The 18745-nt window shown below is 38.6% G+C and overlaps 1 protein-coding gene across 10 annotated transcripts in view; it reads left to right on the top strand.

Annotated features, from left to right (window-relative positions):
- Positions 1-18673, top strand: part of ZNF197 (zinc finger protein 197) — a 56546-nt gene extending 37873 nt beyond the window's left edge. For 6 of the 10 annotated variants that reach the window (XM_063611093.1, XM_063611101.1, XM_063611095.1 and 3 more), the window contains 4 exons: positions 1185-1344; positions 2237-2328; positions 2605-2731; positions 12068-18673. In XM_063611093.1, the coding sequence (XP_063467163.1) occupies positions 1185-1344; positions 2237-2328; positions 2605-2731; positions 12068-14388 (2700 nt within the window). In that variant the 3' untranslated portion in view covers positions 14389-18673. Of the gene's footprint in view, positions 1-936; positions 1070-1184; positions 1345-2236; positions 2329-2604; positions 2732-12067 lie in introns of all 10 variants that reach the window. The other 4 variants (XM_055280583.2, XM_055280590.2, XM_055280573.2 and 1 more) reach the window with 3 other exon arrangements.
- The last annotated feature ends 72 nt before the right edge of the window (positions 18674-18745 follow it).

Here is an 18745-nt window from a genome sequence, read left to right as displayed (position 1 = left end):
CGTATGTATTGTTTCTATAATTCTGTTTGGAATGGTGATGTAAGCCTAGAGTATAAAAGGCAATAGCAGGCCAGGCACAGTGGCTCATGCCTGTAATCCCAGCATTTTGGGAGGCTGAGGTGGGAGGATCACTTAAGGCCAGGAGTTCAAGACCAGCCTGGACAACATGGGAAGACCCCATCTCTACAAAAAATTTAAAAATTAGCCAGATGTAGTGGCGAGTGCCTATAGTCCCAGCTACTTAGAAGGCTGAGGTGGGAGGATCACTTGAACCCAGGAGGTTGAGGCAGCAGTGAGCTATGATTACACCATTGCACTCCAGCCTGGGTGATGGAGTGAGATCCTGTCTTTAAATAAATAAATAAAATGGCAGTAGCATAACAAGAATGAAGCTTTCCAAATCTTGGTAAGATCTCCTCTTGTGTGCCCTACTAGGGATCTGCAAGCCAAGGGACTGGGTTAAGATATTTGCTTCTGATAAGATATCCTTGACCATTAGATTGGGATCTTAATGTAGCCTCTCATGTGTGTGAGATTTCTTTTTGTACATCTGTAGCTCACTAGAAACATTTCTGTATAAGACGTCTGAATCATAACTCAAACTTGGGTGTGGCATTAAGGATGGGCTTGTTTGTTTTAATCATAACGTGAACAATTTTAGAGCTATATATTTCATTACAAATTACTAATACATCCTCATTTGAGAGATAAGGAAACTGAGGCAGACGTCTAGCTGGCCGCAAAACCAAGTATCTTGGTGCCAATTTTAGTGTTAGTTGTATTTGAGCACAAAGGGCTAGGTAAAGGGGTCAATAAGTAGATGGTAAATAAGTAGAAGAGATGTGACTGAAGTCCGATCTAAAACAGTCTGAAGCTAAAATCCATGCTCTTAATTACTGCTTATTACTTCCCATTCCCTCCTTAACCCACACCCAGGTCTGGCTTCTGTTCCCACCGTTGTGTACAGTCTCCTCTGGGAGAGGTCACCAGTGCCATGAGTGGGGCTCGAGGGCAGCTCCATTGTTCTCAATGCAAAGCTTTACTGCTGTTTTGATGCTCCATACTTGAGGTGGGTCTCTCTGATCTCACAGTTCTAAATTGTGGGCAGAAAGAGGTCCACAGTGCTTAGGTGAGTCTATTTTCTTAAGGAACAAGAAGAGCTAGCTTATTTTACTTGTTTCCAGGTTCCAGTCTTTGTCCAGGATCAGGACACTCTCCAGAAGGCAGTGAGTGCCCCAGGAACAACACTTCCTCCTGTACTTCCTGGCAGCCACATAGCAGCTGAAATTTGCCTGCATCCTCCTACTGACCTAGTGGCATTCAACCTCCAGGATCCTCAGCATGGTATTTACTCAGTGCTCTGGGTTTTGGGCTGTTCCAGGACCCTTTCTGTGGCTCATCCCCCTACTTCCAGGGAGTTGCTTCCTCTGCTACCATGTCTAGGAGTCTCTTACAGTGCCAGTTTCTTTCTGCTGTTCTGTTGTTCTCTCCTTTTTTCTTGGGCCCCTCTGACCTTGTATACATTCTTTTTTTTTTTTTTTTTTTTTTGAGACGGAGTCTCACTCTGTCGCCCAGGCTGGAGTGCAGTGGCACGATCTCAGCTCACTGCAACCTCCGCCTCCCGGGTTTACGCCATTCTCCTGCCTCAGCCTCCTGAGTAGCAGGGACTACAGGCACCTGCCACCATGCCCAGCTAGTTTTTTAATATTTTTTTTAGTAGAAACGGGGTTTCACCATGTTGGCAAAGATGGTCTCGATCTGACCTCGTGATCCGCCCGCCTTGGTCTCCCAAAGTGCTGGGATTACAGGCGTGAGCCACTGCACCTGGCCTTTTTTTTTTTTTTTTTTTTTGAGATGGAGTCTTGCTCTGTTGCCAGGCTGGAGTGCAATGGCGCAATCTCGGCTCACTGCAACCTCCACCTCCCGGGTTCAAGCCACTCTCATGCCTCAGCCTCCTGAGTAGCTGGGACTACAGGCATGTGCCACCACGCCCAGCTAATTTTTTTGTATTTTTAGTAGAAACAGGGTTTCACCATGTTGGCCAGGATGGTCTTAATCTCTTGACTTTGCAATCCACCCACCTCAGCTTCCCAAAGCGCTAGGATTACAGGTGTGAGCCACCATGCCCTGCCTTGTATCATTCTTATTGCTACTCTTTGTGTTATTCCAGCTCTGCAAGTGGGGTCACTCAGAAAAGGTTTGTAGGTCCCATATGCAGCTTTTTCTCCTTCCTCAGATTCTCCTGCTCCTGAAGCTTCTGCCCTTTCCCAGGAAGAGAACCCAAGAAATCAATTAATGGCACTTATGCTCCTAACAGCCCAGCCCCAGGTAAGGTTTGCACTCTCTTTCCTTCCCATCTGCACAGCGTAACTGTGGCTGAAGTGCCCTCTCTCATCCTTGTGCTTCGATGTCCAGTCAGTTCCCATTTCTAAATCAAGGTCTGTGCTATTGGAAGACAGACTTTACATGTGATCTCCTTATGTCTCCCTGATGTCTGTTATGCACTCATGGCCTCACAGCATATCCCTTCCCCAGAAGTGAAGGGAACCTGTTGACAGGCAAGTTCCTGGGCATTGGTAATCTCACACACACTTGTTATTTCAGGAGTTGGTAATGTTCGAGGAGGTGTCAGTATGCTTCACTTCAGAGGAATGGGCATGTTTGGGCCCAATCCAGAGGGCCTTGTACTGGGATGTGATGCTGGAGAATTATGGAAATGTGACCTCCCTAGGTAAGGATTCTTCTTTCTATGATGCTTACCTTTATTTCACCAGCCTTTATTTGTTTTCTGATTATAAAAGTAGCGTATACATATTTTGGAAAACACTGAATATTACAAAGAAGAAAAAAAGCCTTCCTTAACAGAGCTATTTCCAGATAACTATTATCATTTTGATATATTACCTTTCTGTTTTTTCTGTATGTTTGAGGGGTTTTTTACATTGTTCAAACATGTGTATGTGTGTGTCTGCACAGTTTTATAGCTTGCTTTCCTTGTGTGTGTTCTCACATGTTACAAACTCTTTGCAGTTATTATCTATATTGGCTATGTGATTTGTACCATAATTCAGTCAGCCATTCCTTATTTTGGATAATTGCTGTAATAATCATCTGTCCCTGTGCCTAAGGCCTTCTAAAATGTTTTATTATTTTTAGAGGTACAATTACTGGGCATAAGTGTTTGAATGGCTTTAAGGCTCTTGCTTCATATTGCCAAATTACTTTCTGTAGCGATCCCTGTCCTCTCAGTTCTTAGAAGTGGTATATAAGAACACTCCTTTTGCTCTGCCTTCATTTGTACTGAGTAATCCCACAATTCTAAATTGTTGCTAATATATTTTTAAAGTTATAATATATATTCTAAAATAGATTTCTTTGATAAATAATGAAAGAATATTTCAAAAAAATTTTTAGCCTTTTTTGCTTCCAGCAAACATTAAATACCTATCATGGTACAGCTGTGAAAATGATGTGATTCTGCCCTTAAATAGCTTACGATGGTTTAGGAGATGATTACAGAAATATTAAATATACAAGGCAGAGTAAAATAATTGGTACAAGAGTGGCATAAACCTCGTGTGATGAAAATGCAGAAAACGGGGCAATCAGTTTCATTCCTAGGGATTAGCAAAGGCCATAAAGGAGGTAGCATTTATACTGGAACTTGAAGAAAAGAGTAGAATTCTCTTTGGAGAAATCAACGTTCAGAACTGGGTAATCAGCCACAGGAACTAACTTTGACTGAAATACAGATTTACAGTATCAGTTTAAATGGCTGCAGAGTATTGCATGGTCTGTGTATCATGCTTTACATTGACAGCTTTATGATTCTGAATGTTTCTATTCAAGAACATTACATAACATTCCATTTTTTCTGTACTGCCTTTGTATGCATCAGGCATGTTTTAAAATTGCCTAGATCTTGCATATTTCTGGTAATATTTATTCTTTGGAATTGGAGTCTTTTCTTTATTTTCTAATTGACTGTCATCTGCATATATGAAAGTACTTTTTGTGTGTGTTAATTTTGTACCTAGCAACTTTATTTTATTGTCTTTAATAATTTAAACTGTACATTTTCATACTTTTGAGACTGTATCCTTTAGTATCTCAGTAGTGGCAGTGGTGGGTGAAACAGTCTGTAGATTTTATACTTTGATACATATTAGCAAATTATTTTCTACCAATGATACTTGAATTGAACTCCCACAGAAAGAGCACACAGGAGAGCCAATTTCCCCTGGATATGCTCATGATTTGGTCAGTCTTTTAATTAAATCTTTGCTAGGTAGATGAAGAATACCATCTTTTGTTTGTTTTTCATGTTTTCATTATTAGTGTGATTGAAATCTCTTCATATGTTTATTGGTCATTTTACTCCTATTCATATACTTCTTATATATAGAACTACTGCTAATGCTTTGTCAGTTGTTGCATATGTTTTTCCCATTTGTTTGCCTTTCAGTATTATTTATTAATTTTTTTTAAGCCTTAGAAAATCTTTTATGTTGTCAAACTTAGCAGTATTTTCCTTTATGGTCTTAGTGGTCTTTTTCCGCATAAAATTATTTTGTAAATCCACCTATATTTTCCTTTTTTTTTTTTTTCTTTTGAGACAGCGTTTCCACTTGTCAGCCAGGCTGTAGTGCAATGGCGCAATCTCAGCTCACTGCAACCTCTGCCTCCTGGGTTCAAGCAATTCTCCTGCCTCAGCCTCCCAAGTAGCTGGGACTACAGGCATGCACCACCACGCCCAGCTAATTTTTGTATTTTTAGTAGAGACGGGGTTTCGCCATGTTGGCCAGGCTGGTCTTGAACTCCTGACCTCAGGTGATCCACCCGCCTCGGCCTCCCAAAGTGCTGGGATTATAGGCGTGAGCCACCATACCCAGCTGTATTTTCTTATTTATCATTTTATTCTGACATTTAAGCTTTAATCCATCTTGATATTTATCAATTTATCTTGATACATAGAATGACATAGACATCTTGTGGAGGGGTTTTATTGTTTTTTGAGATGGCAGTCTCACTATGCTGCCCAGGCTGGCCTCAAACTCCTGGCCTCAAGCAAACCTTCCACCCCAGCCTCCCAAGTAGCTGGGACTCTGGGCATGCACCACCCTCCAAGCTTGTTTTTTAACCCAAGTAGCTTTCAGTAGTTCCAAAGCTATTTACTCAATAATCAATCTTTCCTAAAAATTTTAAAATAGACTATATGGATTAATTGGCTAATTTTATGAAGAACACTCACCATGGACCCATACCTCATGCTGTACACTAAAATAAATTCCAGATAGGTCTAAGAGTTAAACTAAAAAAAAAAAAAAAATAAAATAAAATAATGTAATTGCTTGATTATTCTAGCTCTTTGAAGAAAAAGAAACTTGAACCTACTTTAATAAATTTTTTTTAAAAATGTGCACTCCAATGTTGTTGGGGCTTTGGGCAAGCAGATGCCCAATGTTTATTCCCATTGACTTAGTAACTCTGATTTTAGATACATTAAAGAAATGGTTCAGAAAGAGAAAATAAAAGTTATATGTCTAAAAATAGTCCCAGGTAACTATGATGGTTAAAAGTTGGGCAAAACAAATTCTCTAAGATAAAGTACTAAGCAGAGCATGGTGTTTTGACCTAACAGTATATTATGACACTATCAAATATTATGACAACTCTGTGTACTCAATTTTCATGCATCGATAAACTGTGGTAGAAAAGCAGACTCCAAGATAACTTGTACATACTACTTCAGTATGTAAAATATTTATATATGTTTATTTAGGAGATTGGACTAAAACTTGAAGGAAAGTATTAAAAAATATTCAGTACCTCCCATGTCAGGCTTAGCCCCTGCCTTAAAGTACATTCAAATTGGAGAGATAGACATTTCCACTTATAATTAGAATATAATTTGGCACATTCTGTATAATAAAAGGGTGCATAAGTTTGTGTGAGCCCATAGGAGCCTGGGAATGATGGAAGGATTGGGACAGTGGGAGGAGGAGGTGGATGGTTCCCAGTTCCTCCACCAGGAGGGAAAGATTTATAACAGTTTTTTTGAGGTATATTTAACATACCATAAAATTCACCATTTAAAGTGTATAGTTCAGTGGTTATTGTGTATTCACAGAGTTGTGCAACCATCACCACAATAATTTTAAAACATTTGCGGCCGGCGTGGTGGCTCATGCCTGTAATCCCAGCACTTTGGGAGGCCAAGGCGGGTGGGTCATGAGGTCAGGAGATCAAGACCATCCTGGCTAACACGGGGAAACCCTGTCTCTACTAAAAATATAAAAAAATTAGCCAGGTGTGGTGGCGGTTGTCTGTAGTCCCAGCTACTTGGGAGGCTGAGGCAGGAGAATGGCTTGAACCTGGGAGGCGGAGCTTGCAGTGAGCCGAGATCATGCCATTGCACTCCAGCCTGGGTGACAGAGCAAGACTCTGTCTCAAAGAAAAAAAAAAAAGAATTTCATCAACCCCAAAAGGAACCTTGAACCCTTCAGCAGTCCACCTTCATTTCACCTAACTCATTCCTCCAATGCAGCCCTAGCAGGCACCAATCTACTTTCTACCTCTGTAGATTTGTGTATTTGAAACATTTCATATAAATGGAATCATGCAATATGTGGTCATTTATGATTGGCTTCTTTTACTTAGCATAGTGTTTTTAAGGCTCATCCATGTTGTATCAGCTATCAGTTCTTTATTCCTTTTTATTGCCAAATATTCCATTGAATGGATATATCTCCCATTTATCAGTTGATAAACACTTAGGTACTTCCACTTTTGGTCCATTATGAATAATGCTGCTATGAACATTTGTGTACAATTTTTTGTGTGGATATATGTTTTCATTTCTACCTAGGAGTAGAATTGCTAGGTCTTATGATAACTCTGTATTTAATCATTTGAGGAACTTCCAGACTGTTTTCCAAAGCAACTGCACCATTTTACACTCCTACCAGCAGTGTATAAGGGTTCCTGTTTCTCTACATCATCTGTAACACTTGTTATTATCTGTCTTTTTTATTTTAACTATCCTAGTGGGTCTGAAATGATATCTCACTGTGGTTTTGATGTGCATTTCCCTGATGGTTAATGATGTCGAGCAACTGTTTATGTTCTTATTGACTATATGTATGTCTTCGGAGAAAACTGTCTATTCAGATTCTTTGTCTATATTTTAACTAAGTTATTTGTCTTTTTATTACTAAGTTGTAAGAGTTCTTTATATATTCTCTATATAAGTCCCGTAACAGATATATGACTTACAAATATTTTCTCCCATTCTGTGGGGTCTTGCCCTGTTGCCCAGGCTGGAGTGTAGTGGTGTGATCATAGCTTACTGCAGCCTTGAACTCCTGGGCTCAAGCGATCCTCTCACCTCAGCCTCCCAAGTGGCTGAGATTACAAATGCACCCCACCAGCCTGGCTAATTTTAAAATTTTTCGTAGAGACAGAGTCTTACTGTGTTGCCCAAGCTGGTCTTGAACTCCTGGCCTCAAGCGATCTTCCTGCCTCAGCCTCCCCAAGTGCTGGCATTACAGGCATGAGCCACTGGGCCTGGTGACTTTTTCTTTACTTGATGGTATCCTTTGAAGGACAAAAGTCATTAATTTTGATGAGTTCCAGTTTTTTTTTTCTTTTGTTGCTTCTGCTTTTGGTGTCATGTCTAAGAAACTATCACTAATCTAGGGCTGGGAAGATTTATGTCTATGTTTTCTTTTAAGTTTTAGCTCTTACATTTCAGTCTTTTATCCATTTTGAGTTAATTTTTGTATATAGTATGAGATAAGGATCCATCTTCATTCTTTTGCATGTGGCACCATTTATCCCAGGCACCATTTGTTGAAAAGACTGTGCTTTCCCCCATTGCATTGTTTTGGCACCCTTTTAAAAAAGCAGTTGATTATAAATATCAGGGTTTATTTCTAAAGTCTCAATTCTAGTCCTTTGATCTATATGTCTATCTACCCTTATGTCAGTATCACCCTCTCTTACTATTTTGGCTTCATAGTACATTTTGAAATAAAAAGGTGTGAGTCCTCCAACTGTTCTTTTTCAAGATTGTTTTAGCTACTCTAGGTCTCTTGACTTTCCATCTAATTTTAGTATCAGCTGGTCAATATCTTTGAAGAAGCAAGCTGAGATTTTAGTAGGGATTGCAGTGAATCTGTAGATCAGTCTGATGCCATTTATCCATGTTAAATCTTTTAATCTTTGAACATGAGGTTTCTTTCCATTTATTTAGGCCTTCAGCTTCTTTCAATAATGTTTTGTAGTTTTCAGAATATAAGTTTTTCACTTCTTTTGTTAAATTTATCCTAATCTTATTGTTTCTGAGACTATTATAAATGTTTTATTAATTTTCTTTGTGGATTATTTCATACTAATGCATAGAACTACCACTTTTTTTTTTTTTTTTAATGAGATGGGGTTTTATATGTTTCTCAGGCTGACCTTGAGCTCCTGGGCTCAAGCAGTCCTCAGCCTAAACCTACTGAATAGCTGGGACTACAGGTGTGTGCCACTATGTCAGGCTGATTTTTATATGTTGAGCTTGTATCCTGCAATCTTGCTGTACTTATTTATTAGTTTTAATAGTTTTTTAGTGATTTCTAAGGATTGTCTATATGCAAGATTTTGTCATCTGCAAAGAGATAATTTTACTTCTTCCTTTACAATCTGGATGCCTTTTATTTCTTTCTCTTGCTAGAACCTCCAGTACATGTTGACTAGAAGTGGCAAGAGCAGACAGCCTTTTCTTGTTCTTGTCCTTAGAGAGAACACATTCAGTCTTTCACCACGAAATATAATTTATTTTAATTTTTTTGAACACTGTCTTACTCTGTTGCCCAGGCTAGAGTGCAGTGGCACGATCACGGCTGACTACATCCTCAACTTCCTAGGCTGAAGTAATCCTCCTAATCCTCTTATCTCAGCCTCCCACATATCTAGGACCACAGGCACACACCAAGCTAATTATTTGTTTGTTCGTTTGTTTTTCTGTAGAGACAGTGTCTCACCATGTTCCCCAAGCTGGTCTCAAACTCTCAGCCTCAAGCAGTCCACCTACCTTGGCTTGCCAAAGCACTGGGATTACAGGCATGAGCCACTGTGCTTGGCCAGAAATTCTATTTCTACTTTGTTGAGTGTTTTTATCACCATGGAGTGTTTTATCTATTGTCATGATGATGTGGTTTTTGTTTTTCATTTTGTTGATATGGTGTATTACATTAATTGGTTTCCTAGTGTTATACCAACATTATTTTCCTGTGATAAATCTCACCTGGTCATGGTGTATAATTCTTTTTATGTCCTGCTAGATTTGGTTAGTTAGCATTTTGTTGAGGATTTTTATATTTGTATTCATAAGCTATATTTATCTATAGTTTTCTTTTTTGTGATGGTTATGTCTGGTTTTGCTATCAGGGCAACACTGGCTTCATAGAATTAGTTGGGAAATGTTTCTGTTTATTGGAAGAATTTGTGAAGAAATGGTATTCTTTTAAGGTTTGTTAGAATTTGCCAGTGAAGCAACCTGGGCCTGGGCTTTTTGTGTGCAGGCAGGTGGTGGGGGTAATTTTTTTTTTTAATTACTGATTCAATTTCTTTCCCTGTTGTAGACCTACTCAGATTTTCCATTTTTTTCTTGAGTCAGTTTTAGTAATTTGTGGCTTTCTAGGAATTTGCCTATTTCATCTAAGTCGTCTTAATTTATTGGCACAGTATCATTGATAGTATCATTTATACTCCTTTTTATTTTTTTAAGATCAATGTTAATGTCCAGAGAGTGACTTTAGAGCTTAGTTTTAAAGGGTGTAGGTACGGGCTTGGGTAGTGAGTTGGAAAGAGGAAGAGCAATTCAGGAAGAGGAAAGGACACGGGCAGTGATAGAGAGGCAAGAAATGACATGTTTGGGCAGCTGCATGTAGTTCACTGTGGCTAGAGTCTAGGGGCATAAGAGATACTGACAATAGTTGATACCAGAAAAACAGGCAGTGGGTGAAGATATCTCTTTGACTCCAGTGGTTATTTCTGCTTTGTCCTGTAGGCAATGAAGAGTTAGGTATTTTGTACAGGTAAGTGACAGGATCAAATTTACCTATTGGAAAGGTCATTGACAGAAGGTACGCATAGATTAAGGCAGATGAAAGGCGGGGGTGTTAGTGGTAGGAAAGCCTGTGTCTCTTTCTTGCAGGCTTCATTCACCAAAAGTTATGGAAAGTAACCAGCTCCCTCTATCATTCTGACATTTTTCAGACTATATATGGGCCTCTTGAGCTTTTTAAGACTTTGTAGTCTACAAAGTCTTAAAAAGCTCAAGAGGCCCATATATAGTCTGATTCCTAAGCTAAAAACATTAAATAGTTTAACCAGCTAATTAGCTACTGATAAAAGAGTTGCTAATTTCTTAACTATTTTCCATCTCAGATTAACTACTTGTAACACTTAATTTCCTTAAAGTTTGTTTCATTATATAGAAGCAGCCCCCCACTCCATCAGCATTCTCTTTGTCTTTGTTTTTTGTTTGTTTTGTTCTTGTTTTGTTTTGTTTTGAGATGGAGTCTTGCTCTGTCACCCAGGCTGGAATGCAGTGGTGTGATCTCGGCTCACTGCAACCTCTACCTCCCCGGTTCAAGTGATTCTCCTGCCTCAGCTTCCTGAGTAGCTGGGATTACAGGTGTGCACCACCATGCCCAGCTAATTTTTGTATTTTTGGTAGAGACAGGATTTCACCATGTTGGCCAGGCTGATCTCAAACTCCTGACCTCAAGTGATCCGCCCTCCTCAGCCTCCCAGAGTGCTGGAATTACAGGCATGAGCCACCGTGCCCGGCCTCTCCTTATGTTTGAAACCTCACTGTGAATAGGGAAACTGAAGTACCAGCATTAGATAGGCTTAAGACACATACCCGTCCCTGCAGCCAGGTGGTTCGGTAGTGTGATTGGCAGTCCTGCCTGAGTCCTAGAGAGAAGGGCAGTTGAGATGAGATATGAGGGCCTGACCTAAGAATGTCTGTAGTTCAAGTTAATATTTGTTGGATCTTTGCCATCCTCATCCTCTCATAATCTTAAAGAAATGTGTAATGAAATAAAATGGCTGCACTCTTCTCTTCTCTCTCTGTTTAGATAGAAGAAAAGTATTGTTATATTCAAAGAGAAGATGATGTTACTGTTATTCACATGACTTTACTTACTAGACAGTTTGGGGGAACTGGCTCATAATTTCTCTCACACTTGGGTAGTTTGAAAGTAAACTTCCAAAACATTTTCATACTGTTCATATTTTAAAATAGTTGAGAATATTGGAGTAGATAGGAACCTTGGAGATTAGTTCAGCCTCATCATTTTACAGATGTTTTCATACTTTTATTCTATTTTCCCTTTTCTTTCTGTATTTCTTCTCTTACCTTTTGTGTGTAATTAAGGGAGTTCATAACAGACCTGGCTTTTTAAAATGAATTTTAAAATTTCCATTTCTTAATTTTAAACGGAGTAGGAGTTATATATGAATTCTAAGAATTAAGTTGCTTTTCAAGGGATTTCTTTTCTGTTGGTTAATTGCTTTCAACCAGTTAAAAAGTATTCATGCCTTTGACTTTTCAAAAATTAAAAATTGCCTTTGAGAGCCCTTACGTGTATTTTCCTTCCCTTAAAGTTTCCATCTTTCTAACATGAAGAAAATAATAAAGAAAGTTACTTCTAATCCAATGGTTCTTGCTCTTCTATCCAAGTTCCTTAGATATGAACCACCTCCATAAGATCCTATGTTTTCTCTCTGGTTTTCCTTGCTTCTGTTTTCTCAGCATTATTTCTATTTTTCTATCTGCTTCCTGAAGACAAAGCACTTAAAAATGTCTCAACCTGAGTTGTATGTTAATCCATTTACAGCATCTTGTCAGTGTAGCATTATTCTTTGTACCTTCATTTAATGAAAAGTTTCTCCTTTTTGTATGCATATCAAAGTGTGCCTTCCTAGAATGTTTTAAAGTCATTTGAAGATCCTGTTCTTCCAAACACAGGGACGTGGTAACATTTGCATTTTTAATTCCTTTTACCAGAATGGGAGACCATGACCGAGAATGAGGAGGTGACATCAAAGCCAAGTAGTTCTCAAAGAGCAGACTCTCATAAAGGAACATCAAAAAGACTTCAAGGAAGTGTTCCCCGGGTCCTTGATTTTGAAGAAGAGTGTGAATGGCAAGTTTTGGCAAGTCAGTGGGGAAATGAAACAGATGAAAGGGCAGATACAGTGAAGAAAGGTTCCCTTTGTGAACGAGACAAGAAGAAAAGGACTCCACCAGAGAAACAAGGCCAAAAGTGGAAGGAATTAGGAGACAACTTGACTTTCAGTTCAGCTGTTTCTGAAAGTTTAATAGGTACTGAAGGAAAGAAGTTTTATAAATGTGATATATGTTGTAAACATTTTAATAAAATCTCCCATCTTATAAACCATCGGAGAATCCACACTGGTGAGAAACCTCATAAATGTAAGGAATGTGGAAAAGGCTTTATTCAGCGTTCGAGCCTTCTAATGCATTTACGGAACCATTCAGGGGAGAAACCTTATAAATGTAATGAATGTGGGAAAGCATTTTCTCAAAGTGCTTACCTTCTAAACCATCAGAGGATCCACACTGGGGAGAAACCTTATAAGTGTAAGGAGTGTGGAAAGGGCTTCTATAGGCACTCAGGCCTAATTATACATCTAAGGCGCCATTCAGGGGAGAGACCTTATAAGTGTAATGAATGTGGGAAAGTTTTCTCTCAGAATGCTTACCTCATTGACCATCAGAGGCTCCACAAAGGGGAAGAACCTTATAAATGTAATAAGTGTCAGAAAGCTTTCATTCTGAAGAAGAGCCTCATTCTGCACCAGAGAATCCACTCTGGGGAAAAACCCTATAAATGTGATGAATGTGGAAAGACCTTTGCTCAGACCACTTATCTTATTGACCATCAGCGACTCCACAGTGCAGAGAACCCTTACAAGTGTAAAGAATGTGGAAAAGTTTTCATTCGAAGCAAAAGCCTCCTCTTACATCAGAGAGTCCACACAGAAAAGAAAACCTTTGGTTGTAAAAAGTGTGGGAAGATTTTCAGTTCTAAGTCAAACTTCATTGACCATAAGAGGATGCACAGCAGAGAGAAACCTTATAAATGCACTGAATGTGGGAAAGCCTTTACTCAAAGTGCTTACCTTTTTGATCACCAGAGACTCCACAATGGGGAGAAGCCCTATGAATGTAATGAATGTGGGAAAGTTTTTATTCTGAAGAAGAGCCTCATTTTACATCAAAGGTTCCACACTGGAGAGAATCTCTATGAATGTAAAGATTGTGGTAAGGTCTTCGGTTCAAACAGAAACCTCATTGACCATGAGAGACTCCACAATGGGGAGAAGCCATATGAATGTCGAGAGTGTGGGAAAACCTTTATTATGAGCAAAAGTTTTATGGTCCATCAGAAACTCCATACACAAGAGAAAGCCTACAAATGTGAGGATTGTGGGAAGGCTTTCAGTTACAATTCAAGCCTGCTTGTACATCGGAGAATCCACACCGGAGAAAAACCTTTTGAATGTAGTGAGTGTGGAAAAGCTTTCAGTTCAAACAGAAACCTCATTGAGCATAAGAGAATCCACAGTGGTGAGAAACCCTATGAGTGTGATGAGTGTGGCAAATGCTTCATTCTGAAGAAAAGCCTCATTGGACATCAGAGAATTCACACGAGGGAAAAATCTTATAAATGCAATGACTGTGGGAAAGTCTTCAGTTACCGCTCAAACCTTATAGCCCATCAGAGGATCCACACTGGCGAGAAGCCCTATGCATGTAATGAGTGTGGAAAAGGTTTTACCTACAACAGAAACCTGATCGAACATCAAAGAATTCACAGTGGAGAAAAAACCTACGAATGTCATATATGTAGGAAAGTCCTTACCTCTAGTAGAAATCTTATGGTACATCAAAGAATCCATACTGGAGAGAAACCTTATAAATGTAATGAGTGTGGAAAAGACTTTAGTCAGAATAAAAACCTTGTTGTACATCAGAGAATGCACACTGGGGAAAAACCTTATGAGTGTGAGAAGTGTAGGAAATCCTTTACTTCTAAGAGGAATTTAGTTGGCCACCAGAGAATTCACACAGGGGAGAAACCCTATGGGTGTAATGATTGTAGTAAAGTTTTTAGGCAAAGAAAAAACCTTACTGTACATCAGAAAATCCACACAGATGAAAAACCTTGTGAATGTCATGTGTCTGAAAAAGAATTCTCTCAGACTTCCAACCTTCATCTTCAACAGAAAATCCATACCATTGGGGAATTCTCTTGGCTACAAAACACCAATGAGTCCAAGATTGAGATTCAGAAAATCTAGTGTCATATGTAAAATGGAATAGAATCCCTGCCTACTTAAGTAACTGTTGGACAAATGATACATATTTCTTCTAAGGAAAAAGTTTATTATTTACTCTTTACTAGACAAATGAGTAGCATATAGAAGAAAGTTAATAGGCCGGGCTTGGTGGCTCATGCCTGTAATCCCAGCACTTTGAGAGGCTGAAGCAAGTGGATCACCTGAGGTCAGGATTTCGAGACCAGCCTGACCAATGTGGTGAAACCCTGTCTCTACTAAAATACAAAAATTATCCGGGCATGGGGGCACACACCTGTAATCCCAGCTACTCAGGAGGCTGAGACAGGAGAGTCGCTTGAACCCGGCAGGGTGGAGGTTGCAGTGAACCAGGATCGCGCCAATGCACTCCAGCCTGGGCAACAAGAGTGAAACTCTGTCTGAAAAAATAAAGTTCATCTCAACTTTCAAGTCTACAAAAACATAATCCAAATCTAATAACATAGTTGTAAATGAGAGCAACAATATCTTTGTATTAAAAAGTAGACATGGGCTGGGTGCAGTGGCTCACTCCTGTAGTCCCAGGACTTTGGGAAGCCGAGGTGGGAAGATCACTTGAGCCCAGGAGTTCGAGACAAGCCTGGGTAACACAGGGAGACCCATCTTTAGTAAATAAAAATAAATTTATTAATAAAATTAAAAATTTAATAATAAAAAGTGGACATTGTTTTTTAAAATGTGTATAGATAGTATGCATTTTAAAGATAGTGTCACTGCTATAGAAAACCTGAACAGACAGTATGATCCAGAATGTCAGGTGTGGAGTTGGGTGGACAAGAGTCTGCTGATGAGGACAACCTAAGAAGAGCACTGGATCTGGAAATCAGAAGACCTACCTTTGATTCCTGGCTTTCCCTTAATGGCCATGCGATGTTATTAAGTCAGCCTCTAAAGCCTCAGTTTCCTGTCAGTCAAGTGTTGACATGATACCTACCTCACAGGGTTGTCGTGAGGGTTAAGTGAAAGGATCTTTGTGAAAGTACGTTTTGAAGTCATTCAGTTGTGAATAAATTTGGATAAAAGAGGTTATGGTAAAAGTTTAGAACATGGGATCATGTAAGTTTGTGTACTAAGTCAATATTAGAATGGGGGATTCCATGAACCTAAAAGATACTCATTTTTATAAGAGGAAGTATGGTGAATAGCAAACTGGAATTTAGTGCTGTAAGAATAATTTTTTAAATTTACCTTTAAAAATATCTAAGGGAGTTAATAGATTATATATCTAGTTTATGTGTATGAAAAAAAATGTTATGGCCAGCCATTAACAGTGATGCCAAGGAAAACAATTTATTTTCCAGCTTTTGAATTTGAAACTTAACAGACGGAGAGTGTCAAAATGGAAGAGCAGTGGTACCCTGCTTTCCCTATTCAGAGGGGAAAAAATCCTTGACCCAGCAGTTGAGCTGATGATCCCTGCCACAGTCATTGTGAATTCTAATCAGTATTTCATCATTGCTGCCAAATGATAGCCTGTTACTCATGAAACAACGTTCTGTCCCAGCATTAAATTTACTGGGACGTAAATTTTTCACATGGAGCCAAGCTCTTCACTGATTAAGCCAATGGAGAATCCACTTTTGGGCAGTCAGTGCCCATTACCCCTTGTGAACCATTCTGTGCCCTTGAGTACATTTGTGGGTTTAACTCAGTCTATATTCTTGAGTTGGTAATTTTTATTTGTAATTCTCAAAGTTCTGTTTATGTAGCTGGACTATGAATAATACTTGAATGTGAAGATTGCGTTTTTTAATAATGTTAAAGTGGTGTTTTGATTATCATAAATGTTATTAATTCAACCCCACGGTTTATTGGGGGCTGGTTCCTCATTAGAGTGAAAGGTAGCCAAGAGTGCAAACTGGAAGGGGCCTAAGGCTTAAAGTCTTAAGACCTGGATGGGGGTCAGGTTTTGCCATCTGCCTCAGAAAAAATCTCTTCAGTTCTTGGAGCCTTGAATTCCTCATCTGTTAAACAGGAGGAAGAATATCTACCTCACAAAGTTCTTATGAGATAATGAATATAAAAATGCTTCATCCATGTTGTTGAAGAATCACCCCAGCTTATATAATAATTACAAAGGACATATATACTTTAACAATGGAGAATGCTGTCATTTACCTCTTCACCAAGTAACAAAATGGCACGTTGCTTAGATTGAGACAGCCCACATAACGTGCCATCTTCTGTGATGTAATAAGCTGAAAAATGCTCAACCTGAATTTAATCAAGCTTCTTGGACCTCATTGCCAGGTTACAGGAAATACAGGAGGCAGAGGAACAAATAAAAGACACCACGAGAAACAGACACATCCAGAACATGGAATATTGTATAAGAAAGCTGCCCTGGATTCTTCTTCAAAATATTATTATGATGAAAAAGAGAGGGGAGTGAAAATTGTTCAAGCTGGCTTGAGTCTGCTGTGAGTTTATTATACCATTCTCTGCTTTTGTGTATGTATGAAAATTTCGATATGAAAGGTCTAAAACATGGATGAGGAGGCTTGTTTTTAAAAGATAATACTAAGCCGTTAGATACTAAGAACTAGAAATAGACTCACATAAATGGCCAATTGATTTTTGACAGGAGCAAAAGCAATTCAATGGAGGAGGGATAGCATTTTCAGCAAATACTGTTGGAGCAATTGGATATCCATAGGCAGTAAACCAACAACTTCAGGACCTAGGACTGAGCTAAGAAGGCTCAGATGACTCAAAAGCATGCTCCTTAGAAGGAAAAAAAATTTTAAATTGGACTTCATCAAAATTAAGATAATTTACCCTGTAAGAGACCTTTTTACAAAGATGAAAAGATATTACAGGTTGGGAAAAAATATTTGCAAATCGTATCCAACAAAGGATTTGTATGTAAACTACATAAAGAACTTTCAAAATTTAACAGTAATAAGTAAATACAATTAGAAAATAAGCAAAAAACAGACATTTCACTGAAGTATAGATAGCAAATAAGCAAATGAAAAGATGTTCAACATCATTAGGCATGAGGGAAATGCAAAGTGAAATCGTGAGATATCACCTATCAGAATAGCTTGACTTTTTTTCTTTTTTTTTTTTAATGGTGGTAACTGCTGGCAAGGATGAAGAGAAACAGGATTTCATACATTGCTGGCACTGTAAAATGGTACAGCCACTCTGGAATATAATTTGGCAGTTTCTTGTAAAACCAAACATGTATATGTCATGCCTCAGGAATTGCACTGCTGAGCGTTTATCCCAGAGAAATTAAAACGCGTTCACACAAAAACCTGTATACGAATGTTCATAGCAGCTTTATTTGTAATGGTCAAAACCTGTAGGCAACCCATATATCCTTCCTTAGGTGGTTAAAACAAATTGTGGTTTATGTATTACCATGGAATACTTGTTACTCTGCAATAAAATTGGCTGACTTATTGATATCCATAACAACTCAAATAAATTTCAAGGGAATTAATGCTGAGTGAAAATAATCACAAAAGGCCATATTCTGTATGAAAATATTCATATAACATTCTCAAAATGATAAAACTATAGAGATGAAAAATGGATTAATGGTTGCCAAAGGTTAGGGATGGTGGGAGGAAAAATGGGGAGAGGGTTGGATGTAACTATAAAGAGGTAGCACCAGAAAGGTCTTTGTGGTGATGGAACACTTGCGTATTTTGATTGTAGTGGTGGTTACACAAATCTATAGGTGCTATACCTATACACACATACTGTACCAATGTTGATTTCCTTTTTCATATTATGTAAGATGTAACCATGAGGGGAAAGTGGGTGAAGGGTGCTGTCTTTGCAACTTCCTGTGATTCTCTCATTTCAAAATAAAAAGTAAAAACCAACAATGACAACGAAAACCCATAACTAAAGAGCCATAACCAACTAAAGTGTGTGAAACTGATTTGAAAAAAAGTTATAAAATACCTGTTTTAGGACAGTTGGGAAATTTGAATGTGACTGGTTATTAGATGATATTGGGGAATTTTTGTTAATTTTCTTACCTGTGACGGTGGTGGTAGTTTGAAGAATATTCTTAATCTTAAGGGATGCATGTTGAAGTATTTGGAATGAAGTGTTCTGATGTTTACAACTTTCAAAAAAAAATGATTTTAAGTATGTATTGAGAGATCAGGCAAACATAGCAAAATGTTCATTGTTGAGTCCAGATGGAAAATACGGGTATTCAATGTGCCATACTTTCAACTTTTCTGTACTCTGATATTTTCAAAATAAAACATTTGAGGGGAAATTATCAGGGCTTTCTACAGATTAATGCTGTGTAGCTTCAGGCTCTTGGGTGCGCGCCTCGCCTGAGTGTCCCATC

Source organism: Symphalangus syndactylus, chromosome 1 (genome assembly GCF_028878055.3).
Source record: "Symphalangus syndactylus isolate Jambi chromosome 1, NHGRI_mSymSyn1-v2.1_pri, whole genome shotgun sequence".
NCBI lineage: Eukaryota > Metazoa > Chordata > Mammalia > Primates > Hylobatidae > Symphalangus > Symphalangus syndactylus.
The sequence above is the reverse complement of the archived record's forward strand: the minus strand, read 5'-3'. Positions and strand labels throughout refer to the sequence as shown.